This window comes from Nelumbo lutea, chromosome 2 (assembly GCF_056320005.1).
Source record: "Nelumbo lutea isolate HS-2025 chromosome 2, American lotus-T2T, whole genome shotgun sequence".
NCBI lineage: Eukaryota > Viridiplantae > Streptophyta > Magnoliopsida > Proteales > Nelumbonaceae > Nelumbo > Nelumbo lutea.
This window is the reverse complement of record NC_142685.1, coordinates 13,803,404-13,825,197: the sequence shown is the minus strand read 5'-3', so window position 1 is coordinate 13,825,197 and position 21,794 is coordinate 13,803,404. Positions and strand designations below refer to the sequence as shown.

At 37.1% G+C, this 21,794-nt stretch overlaps 1 protein-coding gene across 1 annotated transcript; it reads left to right on the top strand.

The window, feature by feature from the left end:
* Positions 1-1,522: 1,522 nt before the first annotated feature.
* Positions 1,523-20,317, top strand: PAT2 (protein affected trafficking 2). Its single transcript, XM_088973483.1, has 11 exons — positions 1,523-2,075; positions 2,405-2,481; positions 2,861-3,110; positions 3,563-4,207; positions 5,607-5,780; positions 8,274-8,400; positions 8,521-8,630; positions 12,850-13,050; positions 13,855-14,858; positions 15,738-16,004; positions 19,600-20,317. Exons 1-11 carry the CDS (start codon positions 1,860-1,862, stop codon positions 19,946-19,948), a joined length of 3,420 nt encoding a protein of 1,139 aa, XP_088829609.1. The 5' UTR covers positions 1,523-1,859; the 3' UTR covers positions 19,949-20,317.
* The last annotated feature ends 1,477 nt before the right edge of the window (positions 20,318-21,794 follow it).

Below are 21,794 nucleotides of genomic sequence, written 5' to 3'. Positions count from 1 at the left end.
AAATATACATTTCATAAAAGTGATTTTATGTTGTTTTCAGTTTTGATTAATTTCAAATTGGACAAGGATTTGGCCTCATGACCGGATTATTGGAAATTTGGTTTAGGTCTAATTCAAACCAATAGGAATATTGACCAAATTATTTTGAATTGGCCCAACCTAATAATTATAATGGACCATCCAAATCCAATTTGATAAGGTTTTGATTGGATTGGATCCAAACCAAAACCGGTCGATTGACACCCTTACTCACACCGTAGCACAAAAAAAGCCAAGTGTTTTGTCAAACATTGTATTTGGTGGGTCTGCTAGGGGTGGATTCCGGTTGTTGATGCACCAAAAGAAATGCTAGACTCAAGCTAGAGAGTTTAGCTCAATTCAAAAGCTTGTATATTTGAGCTCGACTGTGAGCCAAGCTTTCTATAATAAAAATAAAATATATATATATATATACAATTTTTTTTTATTTTACAATAAAAAATTAAGAATCATAAAAATTAAAATATTATATATACAATGTTTATTATTATACATATAAAAAATAAAAATCATTTTTATTTTACATACAAAAAAATAAAAATATTATATATAAAATATTATTATACATATAATAAAAATAGGGTAAAATACAAAAACCTCCCTCAAGTTTTTGACAATCATAAAAACCTCCCCTATAGTTTCATTTTAACAAATACCTTTCATGAACTTTTGAGAAACTCGACAAAAACCTCCCTTCCATCACCTTCCCATATGGAAAACATTAGAATGATGCACCACTTTTTTCAAATATCCATTATACATTTTTATAAATTATTTCACACAAAATTACTAAAATAATATTGTTTTAACTCAACAAAAAATGTTAGAATATGACTGTTAAAGAAGGTTTTTGTCAAATTAAAACATAGTTATTTTAGTAATTTTGTATGTAAAATAATTTATAAAAGGGTAGAATGGGTATTTAGAAAAAATGGTGCATTAATCTAATGTTTTTGTCGAATTTCTCAAAAGTCCAGGGGAGGTATTTGTTAAAATGAAATTATATGGGAGGTTTTTATGATTATTAGAAACTTGAGGGGAGGTTTTTGTATTTTACTCTAAAAATTATTTATTAATATATGCATGTATGTATTACACTTGCAAGCCCCACAGAGTTTCATTGGGCTAGAACTCAACTCGATTAGCAAATGAACCTATATATTATTATTTCAATTATAAAAAAAAGAGAACCTATATATTATATTTGAACACGGCTCAAAATTCAATTTAAACTGAGCTGAATGAAGCTTTTCATGAGCCAAGCTAGAATAACTCGTGAAATACTCAGTTTGTTTTCAACCCTAGGGACAGCCTTGAGGCTTGTATTGAATAGTTTGTAAATTCTTTCTTTTTAGTGTAGTGTTTTTTGTTGAAAATGGTGTAGTGTTATTTTATCTATAAAAAGGATTTTTTATTTCTATTTTTTTGTTTGTAAAGAAATCAAGAGTATTATGAGCCAATGGCCTGTAAGCTCGGCCGTTCTGGACCGATCTCGGACCGGTCCAGGCCCATGATCACCCCTAAATCTAGGTCTGAGCCCTGAATTTCAGCCTGCCGCGCGCCTTCTCGCTTCAGCTATATGGATAATTCTTGCAAGGAATCAAAATAGGTAGTTAAGCGCTGTTCGCAGCATGCGATGACATTTTTAGCTCCACTGGTATTTGTATGCCACTCGTGATCCCGCTGAAATTCCCGGGAAATCCTTTATATCTGAAACTGCTGACAGTAGGAAGTCTTGATTATCAACATTGCACATACCATACAGCCAGTGGAAATAATTTCTAAGCAGAAAAAGAGAATTCGGAACCCCACTTGTAGAGATGTTTCCCCAATTCGGCGCTACTGCCGAGAGCCTGAGCAAGGCGTCAACGATGGTGTTCCGGATCGGTACGGACGCTCACCTCTACGACGACCCTGAAGACGTCAGCATCGCTCCCCTGCTTGACAGCCGATTCGATTCCGAGAAATGTGAAGCCTTGAAGCGGTTACTCGCTCTAATTGCTCAGGGCTTCGATGTCTCCAATTTCTTTCCCCAGGTAGCTCAATTTGATTCAATATTTTTAAGAAGCAATGGGGGAACTAGTCATGCGTCATCTTTACATTCTCTTTGTATAATTCGGTATTTTTTTTTCCGAGAAAATTTGACATTTTTAATAAATTTAGTCAGTGTTCGGTCTGATATGTAATATTAGTTGGTGGAATCGAGCAAGGAAAAAAGGAACAGGAAAACACGATCTGTAAAGAGAAACCGTTAATTTAGAGTGATAAGCAATCAAATGCTATTTGCGCCTCTTTTATTTTTATTTTTTAATTTCAAATCCAGTAACTGTTTTAATTTATTTTTCCTCTTATGATGGAGTGGCAGGTCGTCAAAAACGTCGCATCTCAGTCTCTGGAAGTAAAGAAGCTTGTTTACCTGTATCTACTGCATTATGCTGAAAAGTATGCTGCAGCCATTAGTTTCATCCCGCTTATTTATTATTGTATGATATTGAATTTACGAGGGGTGATGCAATCACCAAGATGGAATTTAAGTTGACTGTTGTTTTCATTTGTTGATCATGGGCATGGATCACTAGTTGTGAATTTCTTAGATATAAGCATAGTTTGATCAAGTATGCCATGGTTCTATAATATTCGACACACACACACACATAAGTACAAGAGAAACAAAGTATCTGTGTTACTGGTCTAATTGCAATGCTTCAGTTCATATATGGGCTTGAATCCAAGGGCATATTTCCTTAAGGGATTTTTTATGTATTTCTTTTGCTTTTCTATAGTTTTTAATAATTAATTATTCTTATGGTTTTCCCATCAGGCGTCCAAATGAAGCATTGCTATCAATTAATTGTTTCCAGAAGGACTTGTCAGATCCAAATCCACTGGTGCGGGCATGGGCACTCCGTGCGATGGCTGGAATTCGTTTACATGTAGTTGCTCCTATTGTTCTTGTAGCTGTGGGTAAGTGTGCGAGAGATCCATCTGTATATGTTAGAAAGTGTGCTGCCAATGCTCTTCCAAAGCTGCATGATTTGCATCAGGAGGAAAACACTTCTGCACTTGAAGAGGTACTTACTATACTTTTGAAGGATCTCTCAATGTTCTTCAAAAGATGCAAAAAAAACTTATCTTTCCTGCTGCTCTACTGTATGGTCAATATTCTTGGAGGCTGTTTAGGATGCATCACTTCATGGGTTTTCTATTGCATATCTTCCAGACAGTGTAAAAGGAAAAAAAGGGCAAAACAAAAGATGGTGGCTCATCCAGAGATAATAGTACAGGGTTGTTGACTGGGTTTGCATATGGTGATATGATTTTGATGGCACTGCTTGTATAGCATGTGCATGAAAGGAGTAGGGAATGGGGTTTCTCCTACATTGAAGGCCAATCCAGGCTTAATATATATTGTAATGTTATTTTTTGCTGTTGTTGTTGTTGTTATTATTATTATTATTATTATTATTATTATTATTATTATTATTGCTTACAGCATTGGATACAATATGGGAATGTTATGCAGATTGTCAATATGCTGTTAAATGACCATTCCCCTGGAGTAGTTGGAGCTGCAGCTGCTGCATTTAATTACATCTGTCCAAATAATCTATCATTGTTAAGCAGAAACTTTAGAAGGTTATGTGAAACTCTTCCTGACATTGAAGAGTGGGGTCAGATTGTCTTGATTGGGATCCTTCTACGATATGTAGTAGCAAAATATGGGCTTGCTAAAGAGTCCATTATGACTTCTTCCTATTGCACTCAGAGTTCTGGTCCTGAAAAGCATGGTGGGGATTTTCATGATGAAGCCCTAAAGGACAGTGGTGATATTCAAGGTATAAATATTGAAGGGGGAGCCGATTTGCCCAAATTGATTACTTTGTTGTCCAGATGCTATACAGAAGGACCAGATGAATATTTGTCACACTCAACTTGCACAAGTGTTAGTGGCAATGAGTTGGGTCGTGCTAGTCTTACTTCCAGCAAAGATAATGATGATGTGAGGATCTTTCTGCAGTGTACATCACCGTTGTTGTGGAGTCATAACAGTGCAGTAGTTCTTGCAGCTTCTGGAGTACACTGGATTATGGCACCTAAGGAGGACATAAAGAGAATTGTCAAGCCTCTATTATTTGTCCTCAGATCATCTCCCGATTCAAAATATGTGGTAAGAAATTTGACATACATTTCTCAAGAATGATCTGATTTTGTCACTTGAATTTTATGGACAAAAAAGATTACTTTTGTTTTGTTTTTTCTGATTTTCTGACTTTCTTAATGAGCATTCAAGTGAACCTGTGACAACTATAAGTTTTCAGATATTGCTAATTGTCATCTCCCACTTATGACTCATGCTTTTGAATATCTGTTGGAGCTTGCTCATCATAAATACATCAATAATATTTTTCGTAACAACAACGTAATGGTCAAGTCACTCAAGAAGTTCAGCTTAGTTGCACATTGCCTTTAGACTTGCACCTGGAACTCAAACATGTTGATTGGTCAATAATTTGGATCATATTTTTGATCTTTATTTTATCACTCTTGATGACGTACAGGATGCTTGATTTTTTATTTTCTGTTTATAAGAATATTTTATTCTCCTTGAAGGTGGCTCCCCATCACCTTTGCTCTTGCATCTTCTCTTTTTATTAATGAAATTATTTTTACCTTTTTTGGAGAAAGTAAATTATCATGTATTAATATAAATGAGAAGAAAGTAGTGCTGCATATGATGCATGTGCATCCCTGTATAACCAGCAGCTGTAGACAGAGTATGATGTTCCAATAGCCTTGCTTAGTATGAGCTCCAGACCTTAACTCTTCTTCTTAGAAACTTGTGCCTTCCTCTCACTCACCTATTCAGAAAACTAGCTCATAAAACTTTACGGTTTTTGCTCAAGCTCTTCATCTGCTAGCTGAGAAAAAAAAACTTTATGATAGATGGCGGGAAAACCAACTGCATGCCAAAAATGTTAGAAAAGCTAAACCAGATGAACTGGCTGATTCCCAAAATCCAGAAACTGGTGGTCAGCTGCTTCCTCCACTTATCCACATAAATTGCATGTGAGATCTTGAAGTGGCATTTCCTCCATTGCTATAGCTGGTCTCTTGTTAAGCATTTACCAGATGCCACTGTTCAGATCATAAAATCTATTTTGGAAGGGTATCATGGTTTCAGATATGTTCCTCTGGAAAATCTCCTCTCTTGTGGGCCCATAGTTTCTTAAAAGAACACACAGGGATCTTACAATTCCCCCCCCCCCCCCAAAAAAAAAAAAAAAGAAAAAAAAAGAAAACAAGAAAAAGAAAAAAAAAACAAAAAAGGAAAAAAGTGAAAGTGAAGGCTAAGTTGATATCATGCCATGTCAGTTGATTGATTAGGCATATTAACTTCGGTAAATATGTCGTTCTCCCTTTTATTGTTTTTACTGTTGCTATTGATTTTATTTTCAGTTTCTATTTTTGCTTAGGCCCTTACTATTTACTTTTTCTTTCTCTGTTTGGGTACCATCAGCTTATGGTTGCTAAGAGTTAATGCTGGTTATTTTTCTTATCTTGTGCAGGTCCTTTGCAACATTCAAGTGTTTACTAAGGCAATGCCTTCTCTTTTTGCATCATATGCTGAAGACTTCTTCATAAATTCATCAGATTCATATCAGATAAAATCTTTGAAGCTTGAAATACTGTCTACCATTGCCACAGATTCATCAATATCAGTTATTTTTCAAGAGTTTCAGGTATTTTTTTTTGATAGGCAATTCAACACTATTAATGACTAAGCCATGAAATGTGAAATGTATATTTGAAAAACACTAGTGTTCTCTGGGTAACTTGAGTTGCCCGCCCCTTAACACCATTCAAACAAGTATTAAATTATATAACAGAATCAGATTTGGTCAGAAGTGGGCCTTGGCACAACTATTGGGTTGGGTGACCAGGGTTCAAATCTTGGAAACAGTCTCTCTGTATGTGCAGGGGTAAGGCTGCGTACATCTGTCCCTCCCCAGACCCCGCATTGGTGTGAGCCTCATGTACTGAGCTGCCCCTTTTTTTAATTAGTTTTTGTCACCACCCAGTACGAATGTGGCCGATCCACCTCTTGTTTGGCTAGAGCATCAACTAGGATATTAGTTCCTCTTGATGTCCATTGGAGTTGGACTTGCAGCCCTAGTGCCAGCTTTTGTATCTCTCATGATGTGTCTATACTGCCATAGGGATGTACTTTTTGTTGCTAGGCAGTTGATAACAGTTTGAGAGTCTCCTTCCACGATTAAGGTATCGATTGGTACCACTGAATTGACCTCCGATTGCTGAAAATTTTGCTTTTCAGCAACTGGGAGTTGTTCTTTAGGACCTCCAAACACATGTTCTGATCTCTGAAAATCCTATGAAAATGCTTGGAGACCTGAGCACGTCTGACCACGTTCGGAGGATTTTAAACATGTTTGGACACCAATGCCCCTCATGATTGCAGAAATCTTACATGAAATCTCTAATAATTTTTTTAAATAACAAAAATGTTAAAAATAAAATTATTAATAGATTTATAATTTATTAGATAATAATTGAAAATAATAAATTAATTAAATAATTAATAATAAATTATTGCAAAATATGTAAATTATGTTTCTAAAAATTAGTGTATACTTAATAATTAAAAATAATAAGTAATGGTTTTTGAGCCTCCTTCCACTATCACATCTTTGTAGTTTTCAGCTTTCCCAGATCTCAAGCCTTGAAGCACTGTCAATAATTCTGCCTGGACTGAATTACCAAACCCTATCGGACCTGAGTAGAGGGCAATTATGTGTCCTAAAATCCTATAAAGCAAATCCCTGGGGAATCAGTCCCTAGTATAACTGACTTCTGTTAATCCCTTGCCTTGCTAACCCATATTGCCAATCTGTTAGTAGATCTCCATGGCCAGCTGCTCAACCTGTCTGGCTGTCTCATTATATATCCATATCTCCAAGAGACTGTATTGCTATTTTAGCCAGCCCATGACTGTACGAGGGTCCTTTTCCACCATTAGATTTCTATATCCTAGAGATTTGACTAATTTTATCCCTTGTAAAATTGCCATTAGTCCAGCCTGAGTTGAATCTCCTTGTTCAATGGGTTCAGAATACAAGGTCAATATCACTCCGTCATATTTCTAAATACTCCTACTCTTGAGCTGCCATCCTGCCAAGGTTTCACAAGCTACATCCATCAGCATTCAATATAATGATGATATTAGAGACCGCAGGGGCACAAAGGAGATTGGAAAAATTCTTGTTGATTAAAATGTTGCACCAGCTTTCAATTCCTAATGATGCCACCAGTGAAGAAAGGTGCAAAGGCCTCCATGGGTTTCACCTAATGTGCCACCCTTATAACAATTGTTTCTATTAAGGTTTCTCTGCTTTGGTTTTTCTCTTTAAAGATTCTAGTATTTCCTTCTTCCAAGTATTCTAAAGAATCACTGTCCTGGACCTCCTGGTGCATCTCCATAGATCTAACCTGTTGTACCTTAGAGAGTGGCTCAAATTCAGTCTTCAAGAGGAGAAAACAACTCAGCTTGAATGGAATTACTGTGATCAGTGAGACCTGAATACCCTTGCAGGATGTCACACCCATTACATCTAAAAGCAACCTGGTTTTCATAGATTTTCTATGCAATAACCATCAAAGTTAAGTTTGATGGTACCTTGACTAAGATTGGGGAAGTGCAGCCTGACTGGAGGAAGAAGTGACCATATTTATCCAAGCACTCATATCATCATCCATTCTGAAATCCTTGAACTCGGATTTTGTGTGAATCCAGAGAATTGTGCTTATGGTTATCAAGTCATCACTGCAACATCAACCTGTTCCTTATTGGAAGATAGTTAGGTGTCTGTTCTTCTCCGCAAACTGTCAATACATACCAGTTCTCAAGCATCCCCCACATAAATCTCTCCCATCTTCTTCGGAGGGGGAGAATAGTGGTTTAAATAAATTGCAGTGTTGGTTAAGGCATATGCTTATAAGGAAAAAAATTGCAGTGTGGTTTAAATAAAATTCATTGGGTCAAATGGAGAGGAGATTATTAAATGGAAAGAAGTCTCACACCATCCTTGCAAAAATAACACCCATGATATGAAGAATAATTGCCTAACAACAATGAAAAAGAAGAGTTGGAATAAGTAACGACAATTGCTTCTTATTCCAGAATATTTGCTGATTGTTATCTTTTAGTGTGCTGCTAGGATTATATTAAAGATCCAGATAGAAGATTTGTTGCTGATACAGTTGCCGCCATTGGTTTATGTGCTCAAAGAATTCGAACTGTGGCAAACAATTGCTTGGAAGGACTTCTCTCCTTGGTTAGACAAGGTTTACAATGACTTTCTCTTTCTCTACACAACTTTATATATTTAGGGCTTTTTATTTAATGTCTATTGATTTATCACATACTGATTAAAAAAGCCTAACAATCTAACACCTGAGTTGCAGAATCTTTGGTGTGTGATTCGACCTTGCTGGATGGAGAGGCGGGTGTTTTGGCTCAAGCAATCATGTCTGTCAAAGCAATTATAAAACAAGATCCAGAAAATCACGAGAAAGTAATATTCTCAACCCTACCCTCCCCCATTTTTTGATTTTTTGGTTCAAAGTGGAGTTATTTGTTCATTTTGTTTGCTGATTTTTAAATGAAATACAATAGATAAGATCCTAATCTTCTAGGTTTTTTTTGGTTCTTGTATGAAATTTTAAGGAAGTTCTCCATCAATATGCAAGTATTTCTCATAGAGATGCCCTGCCATTTTTTTTGCTAAAAAGTAAAGTTTTACTGAAAGAAGAACAAATGGTCTTAAAATTCAGGTTTCCAAGTCCTTTGAGGGCGAGGACCAGTAAAACCACTTAAAACCCAAGCAACACCAAACTTAAGAAATGGCTTATCTGATAGAAAAAATCCCAAAAATCCCCACATACCTATATCAGAAGGGCCAAACCCCAATAGAGATCACCCTCCCAACTCCTCTTCTAGTCAAATTGTCTGCCAAGTGCCAGTGAATTGGCTGATGTTTGGGAGCCAGAGAATGGAACTAGGAGCATGGAAGATAATATAAATTAATATAATTTTTATGCAAGTAGATATGTTCTATATTTATTGACTTGTATAACATATCCATGCATTTTTTCTTTTGAAGTGGAAAGGTATTCATATATTTGTCTAAAGAAATATGGTGTCCATGTATATGTCCTGGTACAACCAGCAGCCATACCTGCACAACAAGGTTATGTTAAAACACCAGGGTATGCTATGCAAGTACTCCTACAGAATTTAGCTCCATTTCTCTAAGGCAATTCCAGTGTATTTATGTTGTCCAGCTTCGGTGAAGAGTCTCCTGACAGGTTGGCAAGTCCAAGGTTGACCAAGAGAGGAAGAAAGTTTTGGGCAGTAGTGTCTCTACCAGTGGCCATTTGGAAAGAGAGGAATTGTAGGATTTTTAAGCACAAGGCAAACCCTGAGGAGGTGGTCATTAATACTTTGATAGAGCTGATCAAGAGCATGATTATCCACTCTAAATTGCTTTAGAGTAGATGAATTTTGTTCATCTTTTTTTTAGAATAAACTTTTTAGGGGTCCCTAGGATGTGTATAATGTCCAGAGGACCATGTACACTTTTTGATAATTAATACAATTAAATGATACTTTGCCTTCTTAAAAAAAAAGGTATTTGTATGCATGTGTGTTTCTATCCATGTTGTGTGGGTAAGAGAAGGAAAAAAAAGGAAGGTAAATGAGGTGTCTTGTGGTTATACAAGGGAATAATGAACTTAAACTTCATAATTAAGGAAAAGAAAGTTTCTTTTTCTAATGAATTTTGGTTAATCTTTCTCATAAATTAAGGAAAAGAAAGGAAATTGGTGGTACTACTTTTTGAACGGATGTCAAATTTGAAGGTGAACTTTGAGAAAAGCTGTGTAGTGGGTGTGAATTTGGAGGAGCAAGAAACTAGAGAGAGTGCAGAAGTGCTAGGGTGTGTGGTCTCAAGATGGCCATTGAACTACTTGGGATATCCTTTGGGTGACAATCCAAAGAGGGAGAGTTTCTGGAATCCGGTGGTGGAAAGATTTGAGAAGAGACTTGTAGCTTGGAAAAAGAATTTTCTCTTGGAGGTAGGACAACATTGATTAAGGCTACTCTAGCAAATTTACCCATCTATTTCCTTTCAGTGTTGAAAATCTCAGTTAAGGTTGCTAATAAACTGGAAAAAATGATGAGAGACTTCCTTTGGGAGCTGGGAGAGGAGAAGAGGGACCATAAGGTAAGATGGAAGCTGGTGACTAGAAGTAAAAGCAATGGTGGGCTAGGGCTTGGGAATATTAGAGAAAGAAACTTGGCACTTTTGGGGAAATGGTTGTAGAGATTCTCACTAGAGAAGGATAAACTATGGGCCAAAATAGTGGTAAGCATACATGGGTTAGAGCTGAACGGATGGGATGCTGGAATTCTGGCAAGGACCACTAATGCCTCACCTTGGAAAGCCATTTGTGACTTATTACCAGTTTTCTCCTCTCTTATCAAGTATGATTTGAACTCAGGCAACTCATAAAATTATGGGAACAAACGTGGGTGGGAATGCACCCCTTAAGGACCATTTTCCTTCTTTGTATGCACAACTAGTTTCCTTCTTTGTATGCACTTTCTGATTTTAAAAATGAGACAATTTCCTCTTTTTTGACCCCATCCTCTTCCATCTCTGGGTTTGGTTGGAATCTGGGCCTAAGAAGGGCTTTGAGAGACTCAGACCTAGACAGTATTTCAAGGCTCCTCTCTCTTCTTGATAATGTTTTCTTGGACCCTTTTAAGGATGACTCCAGATTCTGGACCCCCACCCCTACTGGTTCTTTCTCTTGTGCCTCTTTCTTTAAAGTACTAAGCCAGCCCACCAATCCTGTAACCCCCCTTCCCTGTTAATGAGGTTTGGTGCAGGCCAATTCCTCCTAAGTTTGGTAGTTTTTGTTGGGAAGCCTTTCTGGAAAGAATCAACACGGGTGATCTGCTCCAAAAGAAGAGACCCAATACTTGTTTGACCCCTCATTGGTGTGTTCTTTGTAATGCTGACGGGGAGACCAACTTTCATCTTTTGGTGTCTTGCCATTTTGCAAAGTCTATTTGGGAGTGGGCTTGCTCTCTTTTTGGGTGTACCTGGATTCCTCCTTCAAATTTGCAGGGCCTTTTTGATCCTTCTTTTTTCAGGTTGCGTACGAAGAGGGGAAGGACTGAGGGCAGCAATATGCTGGTCTTTGTTGGAGGAAAGAAATTCTAGAATCTTCTCTAATGTAGAGAGAGGTGCTGAAGAGTTGAGGGCCCTGATACACATAAGGGTGATTCAGTGGATGAAATCTCTAGAGCTCTTCACAGAATATACAGTGGATGATATGCTGAGGAAGTGGGGTGAGATTGCTAGCTGTACCCAGACTAAAGCTGGGGTGAGTGTGTTTTGGACTCCCCCACCTGCGGACTTCATAAAACTAAACTTTGATGGAGGTAGCATAGGGAACCCCAGACAATCAGGGATTGAGGGTGTCTTCAGGGATGAGAATGGGGCTGTTTCTGCCATGTTCTCAGGCCCAACTGGGGTGGGTGATTCACTCAGAGCTGAGATTCACGCAGTTATGGAAGGTGTTCAGAAAGGTAGGGAGATGAATATCAGAAAACTCATAATTGAAGGGGACCCGGAGGTGGTGGTTGGGTGGCTGAACAAAGAAGATAGTGGATTATGGAGTTATAGTAATTTGAAGAGGAAATTCAGATGGCTGGTTCGAGAAATGGAAGTTAAAATTGTTTGGCTGAAAAGATGAGCTAATTCTTTTGCTGATGGGTTAGCTAAGCAAGGGGTGGACAGGGAAGTCATGTTTTGGGCACATATGTAATTTAATTTTTTCTTCTCCCGCTCTCTCTTTCTCTCTTGTTTCTTCTCTTGGGGCTCATAATGTAGCTGGAAGATAAGAAAGTTTGTCTTCCTCTCTGTAATTATTGTGATAATTAATGAATTGTGTTATTGTCAGGGTAGGTTGTAATGTAGGATGATAGGCCATAGAAATTAGGTTGTAATGTAGGATGATAGTGTAGTATACTTAATGCAATTAAAAGAGATAAAGCGGAGAAATAAGATAACAACATAGAAATTAGGATGGATCAGTTCCACATTGACAGTGAATCTTATCATGTTTCAAGTAATTGATCATATAAGAAGCTCTCCAACTCAAAAGATGCCATCTATCCTTTTGAATTGCAAATACAACCTTGATTTTTAAAACTACATTTTGAATATTTTAGGAGCATGGCTTTTAGTTGCTTCTGCTCCAAACATATAGAACCAGAAGTTTATACTTAAACTGTGTCCCCTTAGCATAGTTCTGGTTACTCTGAGTCTCAAGTGTAAGATAACAATAGTCAATGTCCTAACCTCTATCTCTCATCCAACCAATTACCATCTGATGGTGTCCCTCTGAGATGTGGGCCTAAAGAAATAAAGTGAATATCGGCTTCAACTCCTAAAGCACAGCCATGATCTCTGCTGTAATTGACTCCCCCAAGCCCAGTGGTTCTAGATATCCAGCATAATCTCCTTGTCCTTGTCTCTGAAAGCACTTCCCACTTTATGTTTTAGTTGCTCCCCTTTATGTTTGTTTTTTAATGTTTTTAACTATTTCTGTACAATACTTTTATGTTGAGATTACATCACCAAGTCTTTCATGAGAATGGAATATTCACATATAATCTCTCAAGATTTGAATATGATCTTCTGCTCCTTTATGATTTTACAGGTGATTATTCAATTAATTCGAAGTTTGGACTCGATCAAGGTGCCTGCAGCCCGAGCAATGATTATTTGGATAGTGGGGGAGTACAATTCTTTAGGGCAGATAATTCCTAGGATGTTACCTACTGTACTGATGTATCTTGCTCGATGTTTTACTTCAGAAGCACTTGAAACAAAGCATCAGATTCTTAGTACTGCAGTCAAGGTATACAGCACTATTGAATACTGGTAGTTTTTGTATTCCTTTATTGCAAGCTAATAAATGTTAGCAAAAGGAAGATACATGTTGTGGCTTTTCTTACAAACTTATGGTTACAAAGTTTGGCCTATGGATTGGATTTGGATTTAGTAACTATTTGACAATATTTTAGTGTTTTCAACCTGTTGTTGACTTGTCTGGTTGGACTGGTGACTCGGTCAAAATACTGGTTTGAGTCAACCTTCAACCTGCTATTTTACAGAAACCAGTTGACCCAGGTGGCTGAACCCTTAACCTTCCTGACCTATTCAACAGGTTACTGGGTTCTTTTATTTTTTTTTATTTTTATTTTTTGAAAACTTTTATGTTGACATCATAGGTTTGATCCATTGACCTAGATGGTTGAATTGCGAGCATTTTGACTAGGGGGGAGAATGGTTCAAGCTCCGGGTTGGGTTTTAAAACACTGCAATCTATAGAAAGGGAAGTTGGGGAATTTAGATTATGAACAAGAAAACCTTCTCTATTTCCTAATTGAAGTCTTAGTTGCTGATTCTTAATTGATGAGTGAATCAAAAGATCTAAAATACTAAAATGATATTTTTTCGTCATTCATGGTGCTCTTTATAACTTTATATTGCATTCTTTTATTATCAAATTTGCAATTAATACTTGAGTTGTTATTTTCCGTTTTGATAATCATCAAAGGATACTCCTGATTAGGCTGATAGGTAAGATTAGGTTATTTCTTCTTGATTCTGATGCCTGATTGTGTACTATGCATCTAGTTTGATGATATATTTTCCTCAGGTCATGTTATTTGCACAAGGGGAAGAATTATTGACATTCAGAGAAGTCTTAAGCTATGTTCTAGACCTGGCCAAATATGATCCGGATTATGATGTTAGGGACAGGGCACGGATTTTTAAAAAACTGCTAGCTGGCCATATGGCTTCTCAAGGCCCAATGGAAGGAATACCATCCCAACCCCAAAATACAGATTTACGGACTGCACTTGCAGAACATATATTTGGTGGAAAAACAAAATCAACATTATCTACCTCCAACAATTATCGGTTTTATCTTCCTGGATCTCTTTCACAGATAGTTCTTCATGCAGCTCCAGGGTATGAACCTCTTCCAAAGCCCGGTAGTGTTGTTTATGATGATAGTTGCAGAGATATGGATATGGCGTTAGCAGGAGGTAGAACCACTAATAGTGATTCATCAGGTACAAATGATCCTGATACATTATCTGGATCTTTGAACGAGGAAAGTACTTCCAATTATAGTTCCGGGCATTCTGTTGCCAGTTCAGCTGAAAGTGAATATTCTGGTTCTGCAAGTGAAGTTGATGAACCTGCCAGTTCACTAATTCAGTTTTCAGAGGTTGGTATTTCTTACAGTAAGCCAAATGAAAGTGCAGAAGAAAATGGTTCTACATCTATTTCTGATGAATTAGGGGGATTGATGTCTAAGAGAGCACTGGAATCATGGTTGGATGAGCAACCTGGTTTTTCAGAATGCCCCCCATCTAAGCAAGGTGTTGTACTGCCATCTTCTGCAAGGATCTCTATAAGGGATATTGGCAATAGAGTTAAACCAAAAACCTATGCCCTGTTGGATCCTGCAAATGGAAATGGACTGAGAGTGGATTATTTATTTTCATCTGAGATCTCAAGCATATCTCCAATGCACATATGTGTGGAAACTTCCTTCAAAAACTGCTCCACAGAAATATTGACAAAAATATGTTTCACAGATGAGAATCAGTGTTCAGAATCTTCAAACCAGGCATTGGAAACTGATGAGAGGTGATTCCATGTTATGCTTCTTTATTCCTAAATGGTTTCTGCTTTTGACTTCATTTTGCTAATTTGATTCTTTTAAGTATTGACTTGTGAGGAAAATACTGATCTTGGTATCATAGAGTTTATGGGAGCAACTTTGTCTGGCCCAACCCAAGCCTGCACTGACCCAGCCTACAATCTTATATGGGCTGGGCTTAGATTTTCGGCCTTTGGGCTGGTACTGTGTCCAAAACTTGCCTAGCGCTTAGGTAGCCTGAGCCTGGCCCAACTATATACATGCATACATAAATGCATACGTAAGTACACTACATGTATGTCAAATTTTAGTGTGTGCTGATTGACCAACACAAGTCTGGCCTGGGCCCAAGCCCAACCTGAGTGCATCAAATTTCAGTGCGGGCTGGACCTGGGTTGGACAGATTGGACTCAACCTTGTGCTCGGGCCTTAAGCCTAATTCTTAGAGTTGGGCCTTGGTTCACCTTAAACCTGGCCCAACCTGCCCAAATTGTACCCTTAATAGAGTTGGCATTATTGTGTATTGCATATGTTATCCACTGATTTATCACTTCAGACACCATTTGATGGTTCTTGCTTGATGGACCATAATTTGTGATTAGAGATCCCTACCAGGAGGTACAAGTGGAACTTGGGCAGGTAAATATCAATGTCGCAGGAAGGTTGAAAAGAAATCCATAAAATGGATTTGCATGATTTTTGAGGTTTGACTCATGCAACAGATCTGTTGGATGAGTCGGTGGATTTATATTTATGGTCTATGAATGTTGGTGCTTCACCTCCATGCATGCTCTTTTTTTTCTTTATTATTTACTTATTTTCCCCGAATTTATCTCATGTTACACATTCCCATGTGGATGTTGCAGCTTATTGACATCTTACGCTGTGCCAACAGTAGTTCCTATGGAAGAGATTACATCTCTAGAACCAGGCCAAACAACAAGAAGAATCCTTCAAGTTCGTTTTCATCACCATCTTCTGCCTGTCAAGCTGGCTATTTGGTGCAGTGATAAAAAATACTCTGTTAAGTTGCGACCTGAAATGGGTTTTTTTATGAAACCACTTCCAATGGATGTTGAAGCTTTTAAAAGCAAGGAATCTCAGCTCACAGGAATGTTTGAATACATTAGGAGGTCAGTCTGATTTTACTTTTTTTTGGGTGAAACGTAAAGAACTTCCACGATTTTAATTGTTATTGCCTTTTTAGAAGCAAAATTCTATTGCCTTAAATGTTAAGAACTTCCTTATATTTATGCCTTTGAATGTTGATAAAAAAATTATGCCTTTGAATTCTTGTTCCAGAATTGCTGTCTTCCAAGATTTGCAGTTACTATTAAACGTTTTGGTTTGGTGTTTCTTCCTTGAAGCCTGCCTGTGCTTTTATTGTAATTGCAATGAATCAATAAACATAGTTTGCAAAGCTCAGAATTTCAAATCCAGGAAAAAGATCTGACTTTTAGACCTATAGGCTGCTTTATATCAATCAATGGATTTTTTTGCACTCTTGATAGTGTGTTAAGTGGGATAGTAATGATTGTGTGATTGGGTTTATCTTTGATCTTGGAGATACCCTAGGTGGGAGTGGATCCGAATCTTGTCTTCTGAACACTTTTTGTTTGTTATGTCTTGTGTATGTTGTGAAAGGTTAATATCTATATTCTCAAGAATAGCCCTATTTCCCTCTTTTGTCTATACAGGATGGAAGGCATCTAATGTTGGGACTTAGGAGTCATATGTCAAATATCAAGATCTCAACCCAAACAACAAAGCATGAACTAAATTTTAGTAGTAAAAAACTAAAATTATTGCATATTTGGCTTGAGTCTTGTGTCATTGAGAAGGATGGAGGCTATCCAATTACCCATCCAAGAAGCCCCAGATCATATACTATTTGAAGATGAACTATGTGGGTTATGTAAAATTATGAACAAACTTATGTCTGGATTATTTTCTAATCTTCAGTTATTTGAATTTCTGAGACTTATTTCCACAGGAATGTTGGCTAGTGGTTTTATTTGTGTAAGTTCAGGTAAAGTTGTAATCAGGTTAAAATACAATTTTAGATGGCTTTATAGGAGTTTTAGTTAGTCTTAAGGCCTTTTTGTCTTTAGGTATGATGTTGAAGAGTATTTAAGATCTAATATTAATTTTGTCCTTTTGTCCTTTTTGTTTCCTGATGGCTCCAGACCCTATGAAAATGCCAAACCCCTTAATTTTGCTAGGTACTGATTCCTAGTGGATCCTCTAGGCAGTAATGTCAAATAAATGCCCCTGAGTGCTGATTTGTAGATTATTATAACTTGTCTTTAGTACGCATATTGGTTTAGTCTTTGGCAGTAGCTTTACTTCTTTTATTTTCCCCAATGTTTGTATGTTGTTCTGCCATGAGAAGTGAAGCCTATGTTGCAATTATTGGCATACAAGTCACAGAATGGACAAGTAAAGTGTATTTGACTTGGTAATCATTGAAACCTTCGAATAGTTGATTTCAAATATATTCAATTATTGCAAGTATAATTTTCGTTTATGTATAACAATGAAGGTTGTAATCAATTATGGCATCAGCGTTAAAAGTGTACAAGGCTACACTGAGGCAAGGCTGAAGGAAAATGCCTTGAGGCTCATGCCTTAAAGGATAAAGCACATTCCTTACTCCTTGAGATATTTCTTGTGTATATTTTTATAGACATGTACATGTATGTATAAAGGGTGGTCCAGTCCACGAGGCTCCTGCCGATGCGGGATCTGTATATATAAGAACATATGTATATGCATATATGTTATGTGGGATCTGTATATATAAGAACATATGTATATGCATATATGTGATTATATTTATGCTTTAACATATTTAAAGCCATTGAGGTATTATTTAACATTTAAAGCTTCTTAATAGTTTTTTTTTTTTATGTTAAATAAGGAAAAAGTACTACAACTAACAACTAAACAGCCCTAGAAGTCAAAGCGAAGTAACCTTGAGACAAAGAGCTATAATAGTAAGACTTTACATGCTCCACATTGGCCAGCCAATCAGCTACATAGTTTCCCTGAAGACTTGCATGTACAAAACAGTGAACAAGGAATCGTGACAAACTTTGTAGCACTCCTCCAGAGCCGACTGAATACTCACTCCAAGGCATCTCAGTTCCCTTAGAGTATTGATAACAACACTCGAATCACCTTCAATAATAATAGGATGGCTTCTGAACCTAGTAGCAACCTGATGAGCATCCAGAAGTGCCCCACGCCTCTGAAACATTGATCGAGCACAGGCCAATGCTTCTACTGACTACAAAAATAACTTTACCACAGTGATCATGGGCCACAACACTGATTGCACAGCTTCCACCACCTCTTCTAGATGCATCAAAGTTTGTCTTGATTTCATTGAAGTGAGGAGTCTTCCATTGAACATGCACAGTTCTTGGATTAGCTACAGTCTACTGATCAAGATCAGAATGAAAGGAGTTGAATTCGAAAAAGCTAGTTCTATCCTTCTTAATAATAACACCAGGGGTGGGGGTGGGGGACGAATTGTTGAAAATTTTATTGTTTTGATTCTTAATAGTGGTTAATACAATGACTTTCTCTAAAGCTCCTAATCTTACTCAACTTCTTTGTTTCTGTATCATTTTTCATATATATGCTTTCCTCCACAAATATATTCATGCATATTTTTATACTCTTCATATTAGTTTGATGTTTTCTTAAAAATTGGTAGGCCATGAGTCTTAAGCCTCATGTCTTGAGTCTTATGCCTCACTTGTCTAAAGGTCCTGGTGCCTCACCTCATGCCTCCACTTTTTTAAACATTGATTGGCATTCATGCATTGTTAATAACGCCCACTTGCTGTATAGAAAAATCTCACTTGAGAAATTAACTTACAACCTATGATCAAAATCCTAATGAATATTAAGCAGTGAAAGAAAAATCAGGTAAACCTGGAAAAATTGTCAATTGTGATGCTGTCAAGTCCATGGATCTTGAAATCTGCATATGCAGGCCCAAACCTACAATTATTCAGTAGTTTCTCACTAGTTTTTTGATAACCCACCTAAGTGCTCCTTCGAAAATAATATGAAAAGGCATACTACAAGAAAATTATTCTTTAGATTACTTCTTGCTTTTCAGTTTAGGGTTTTTTCCCCCAAAAGGAAACCTACCTGCCTTTTTAAAAGAGAATTGTGCTCATTTTGAAAATGCTAAAAGTTTGCCAATCTTGCTTTGTGACTTGTGCCTGGAGAAAGATGTTCTTCCTTCGGTGGTGTTGACACCACTGTCCCATCCTTGGTTGGTTAGATGCCATTCCCAGGGTGTTGGTAGTGTGTCTCTACCCTTTCTCCTATCTTTACCCTTCTTTGCTGCTTTAATTTATTTCCATTTTAGAGAAATCACCATTAAAGCATCTTGAGATTTTTGCTAATTAGGCAACTTGAGCAGTAGGTGACCTTGGAATTTATGCCATGTAGCACCTTTGCCTCAATTTTCATGCTGGCACCACATTGTATCTAAGTTGGGTGGGGTGCTAGAAACTTACATTCATCAACATGGATAACTTGCCTGTTTAGAAGTATCTTTACCATAATGTAGACATCTAGTCAAATGGATAGAACTGGTTACTTTCCATCTTGAGAAGTTGCAAGCCGAATTTTGTGATTTTAGTTGTCTTTTCTCTTTGTTTGGGGAAGACAAAATTGCTAATTGCTAATTTGATTATTTTGCAACAGTTGCACCTTCACTGACCATATCGAGGAGCTAAACTGTGAGAAGGATCCAAGTTCATTAATTAAAGACAAGTTTCTTGTAGTTTGCCAGAGCCTTGCATCAAAGATGCTCAGTCATGCGAACCTTTTCCTTGTATCTGTGGATATGCCAGTTGCTGTCAACCATGATGATGTATCGGGTTTGTGTTTGCGGTTCAGTGGTGAGATATTGAGCAATTCAATTCCCTGCTTAATAACTATCACTGTTGAAGGTAGATGTTCTGAACCGTTGAAGATATTTGCCAAGACGAACTGTGAAGAAACCATGTTTGGCTTAAACATGTTGAACAGGGTGATAGCATTTCTCAGTTGAACTTCATTTACCTACTTGGTTTGAACAAGTCTTGGGAAAAGCAACGAGGACTACAAATTTTGTTCATGTTTGTTTTAATGATTGTTCTGGATAGTAAAGCATATGGAAAATGGATGAACATGATTGGTGGTAGCTATATTTTACTGCATGCATGTTTTGTTTCTTTTTCCTTTCCTTTTTTTTTTTTTGGATTTCAGATTTGTACCCAATATTCCATCCTTTTTTTCTTTCCTGTTCATCATGAAAGTGCGAATTAGCTTTTACATTCCAGTATTATGATTAGCAAAATGTTTATTGAGCATATGTACTATTATAATGGCAAAGATCTTGCTGCCAATTTAAAGATAAAGTTGTCAGTCGTTATCCAAAGTTAGCCCTTGAATACATTCATTAGACCATCTGTTCTATATAATGCTTATATTTGGATTTCCAAGAAGCTTCATTATGGGACAAAACATGTATTTTAAAATTGCCCTTGTCCTTTATCCTTTTTCATTTCTTTTCATAATCAATTGTTTGACATCTTCCTCTTAGTCTTAGTATTCTTATGCAATTGTTTGACATCATCTATGTCTATCTTTTCTCCTTTAATGTGTCACTACTCAAAATTTTAATTTCCCCATTTATTATTGTTAAACAAAATAAAATAGCTCTGATACTATGTTAATTAACACAAAATAGAATAGAAAATCAAGGAGAAAATAAGAAGGAATAGAGAGAAACACCAAGATTTAACGTGGTTCGGCTTGGTAGCCTACATCCACGGGAAGAGAAAAAATATCCACTATAAGAATAAGAGATGCAACACTCTCTCACTCACACTCTCTTCCTCACTCACTCTTCTTCAAACCCTAATCTTACAAAACTACTTGTTAAAATAAGCACAAGACTGAAATACATCAGAATTACACAGAAGCCTCTTTTTCTCCCAAAAATACATATATGTCCCCACAATATTTCAAATATTACAAATATACCCAAATACAATATAACTTTCAACACGCCCCCTCAAACTCAAGGTGGGAAAATCAACTTGAGTTTGCAAGTAAAGATGTTGAAGCAACCTTCATGGAAATATGTTTATTATTGAAGCAATAGCAATAATGAACCTTGAGATGTTGAAGGGACCTCTAAAACAACAGTTCATCGATACAACAAGGGAGTATCACACATTCACCGACAGAGCTATCACCACACTACAAACTATTACCAACTCACAAACATCTACAACTTGAGGCATCACAACCACTTTTCTAACTCACAAAACCACCACCAACAAATAACCACAACTTGAGGCATCAAAACCCCTTTTTCAACTCACAAAACCATTATCAACTCATAAACAACCACAACTTGAGGCATCATAGCCTCTTTTCCAACCAACTACCAAACAATCACAACTTGAAGCATCACAATCTCTTTTTTTGATAGATAAAATTCAATTGATTTCATTAGGAGCAAATAATAAGTAGTTCGTTACAAGCATCCCAATATGAGGCGCGAGGTGCAGCCTCACTCATTGATACAGAAACATCATAAAGTTACAATTGGGCCCAGTACAACTGTTCCCTAGTTACCCCTTGTTTGGCTAGAGAATTAGCAAAAGCATTTGCCTCCCTCCCCACCCATTGTATAGTTACCTCCATCTGCTGAGTTAACCATTTGAATATCTTCAATTCATTTATGTAAACCCAGATAACTGAATCTGGGTTTTTTAGCCAACCCACCACCACCTTGGAGTTCCCTTCTATCACCAAATTTTCCAATCCAAATTCTCTTGCAATCTGTACACCTTGTAGGGCTGCGTACAATTTTGCCTTTTAAGGAGTCTCCATTCCCTATTGGT

What these genes read in the sequence shown, in the direction of transcription:
- PAT2 (XM_088973483.1), top strand. Translation starts at nt 1,860, where the DNA reads ATGTTTCCCCAATTCGGCGCTACTGCCGAGAGCCTGAGCAAGGCGTCA. An exon ending in ACACTTCTGCACTTGAAGAG is followed by an intron (nt 3,111 to 3,562) that starts GTACTTACTATA and finishes AATGTTATGCAG; the next exon opens with ATTGTCAATATGCTGTTAAA. An exon ending in CTCCCGATTCAAAATATGTG is followed by an intron (nt 4,208 to 5,606) that starts GTAAGAAATTTG and finishes TATCTTGTGCAG; the next exon opens with GTCCTTTGCAACATTCAAGT.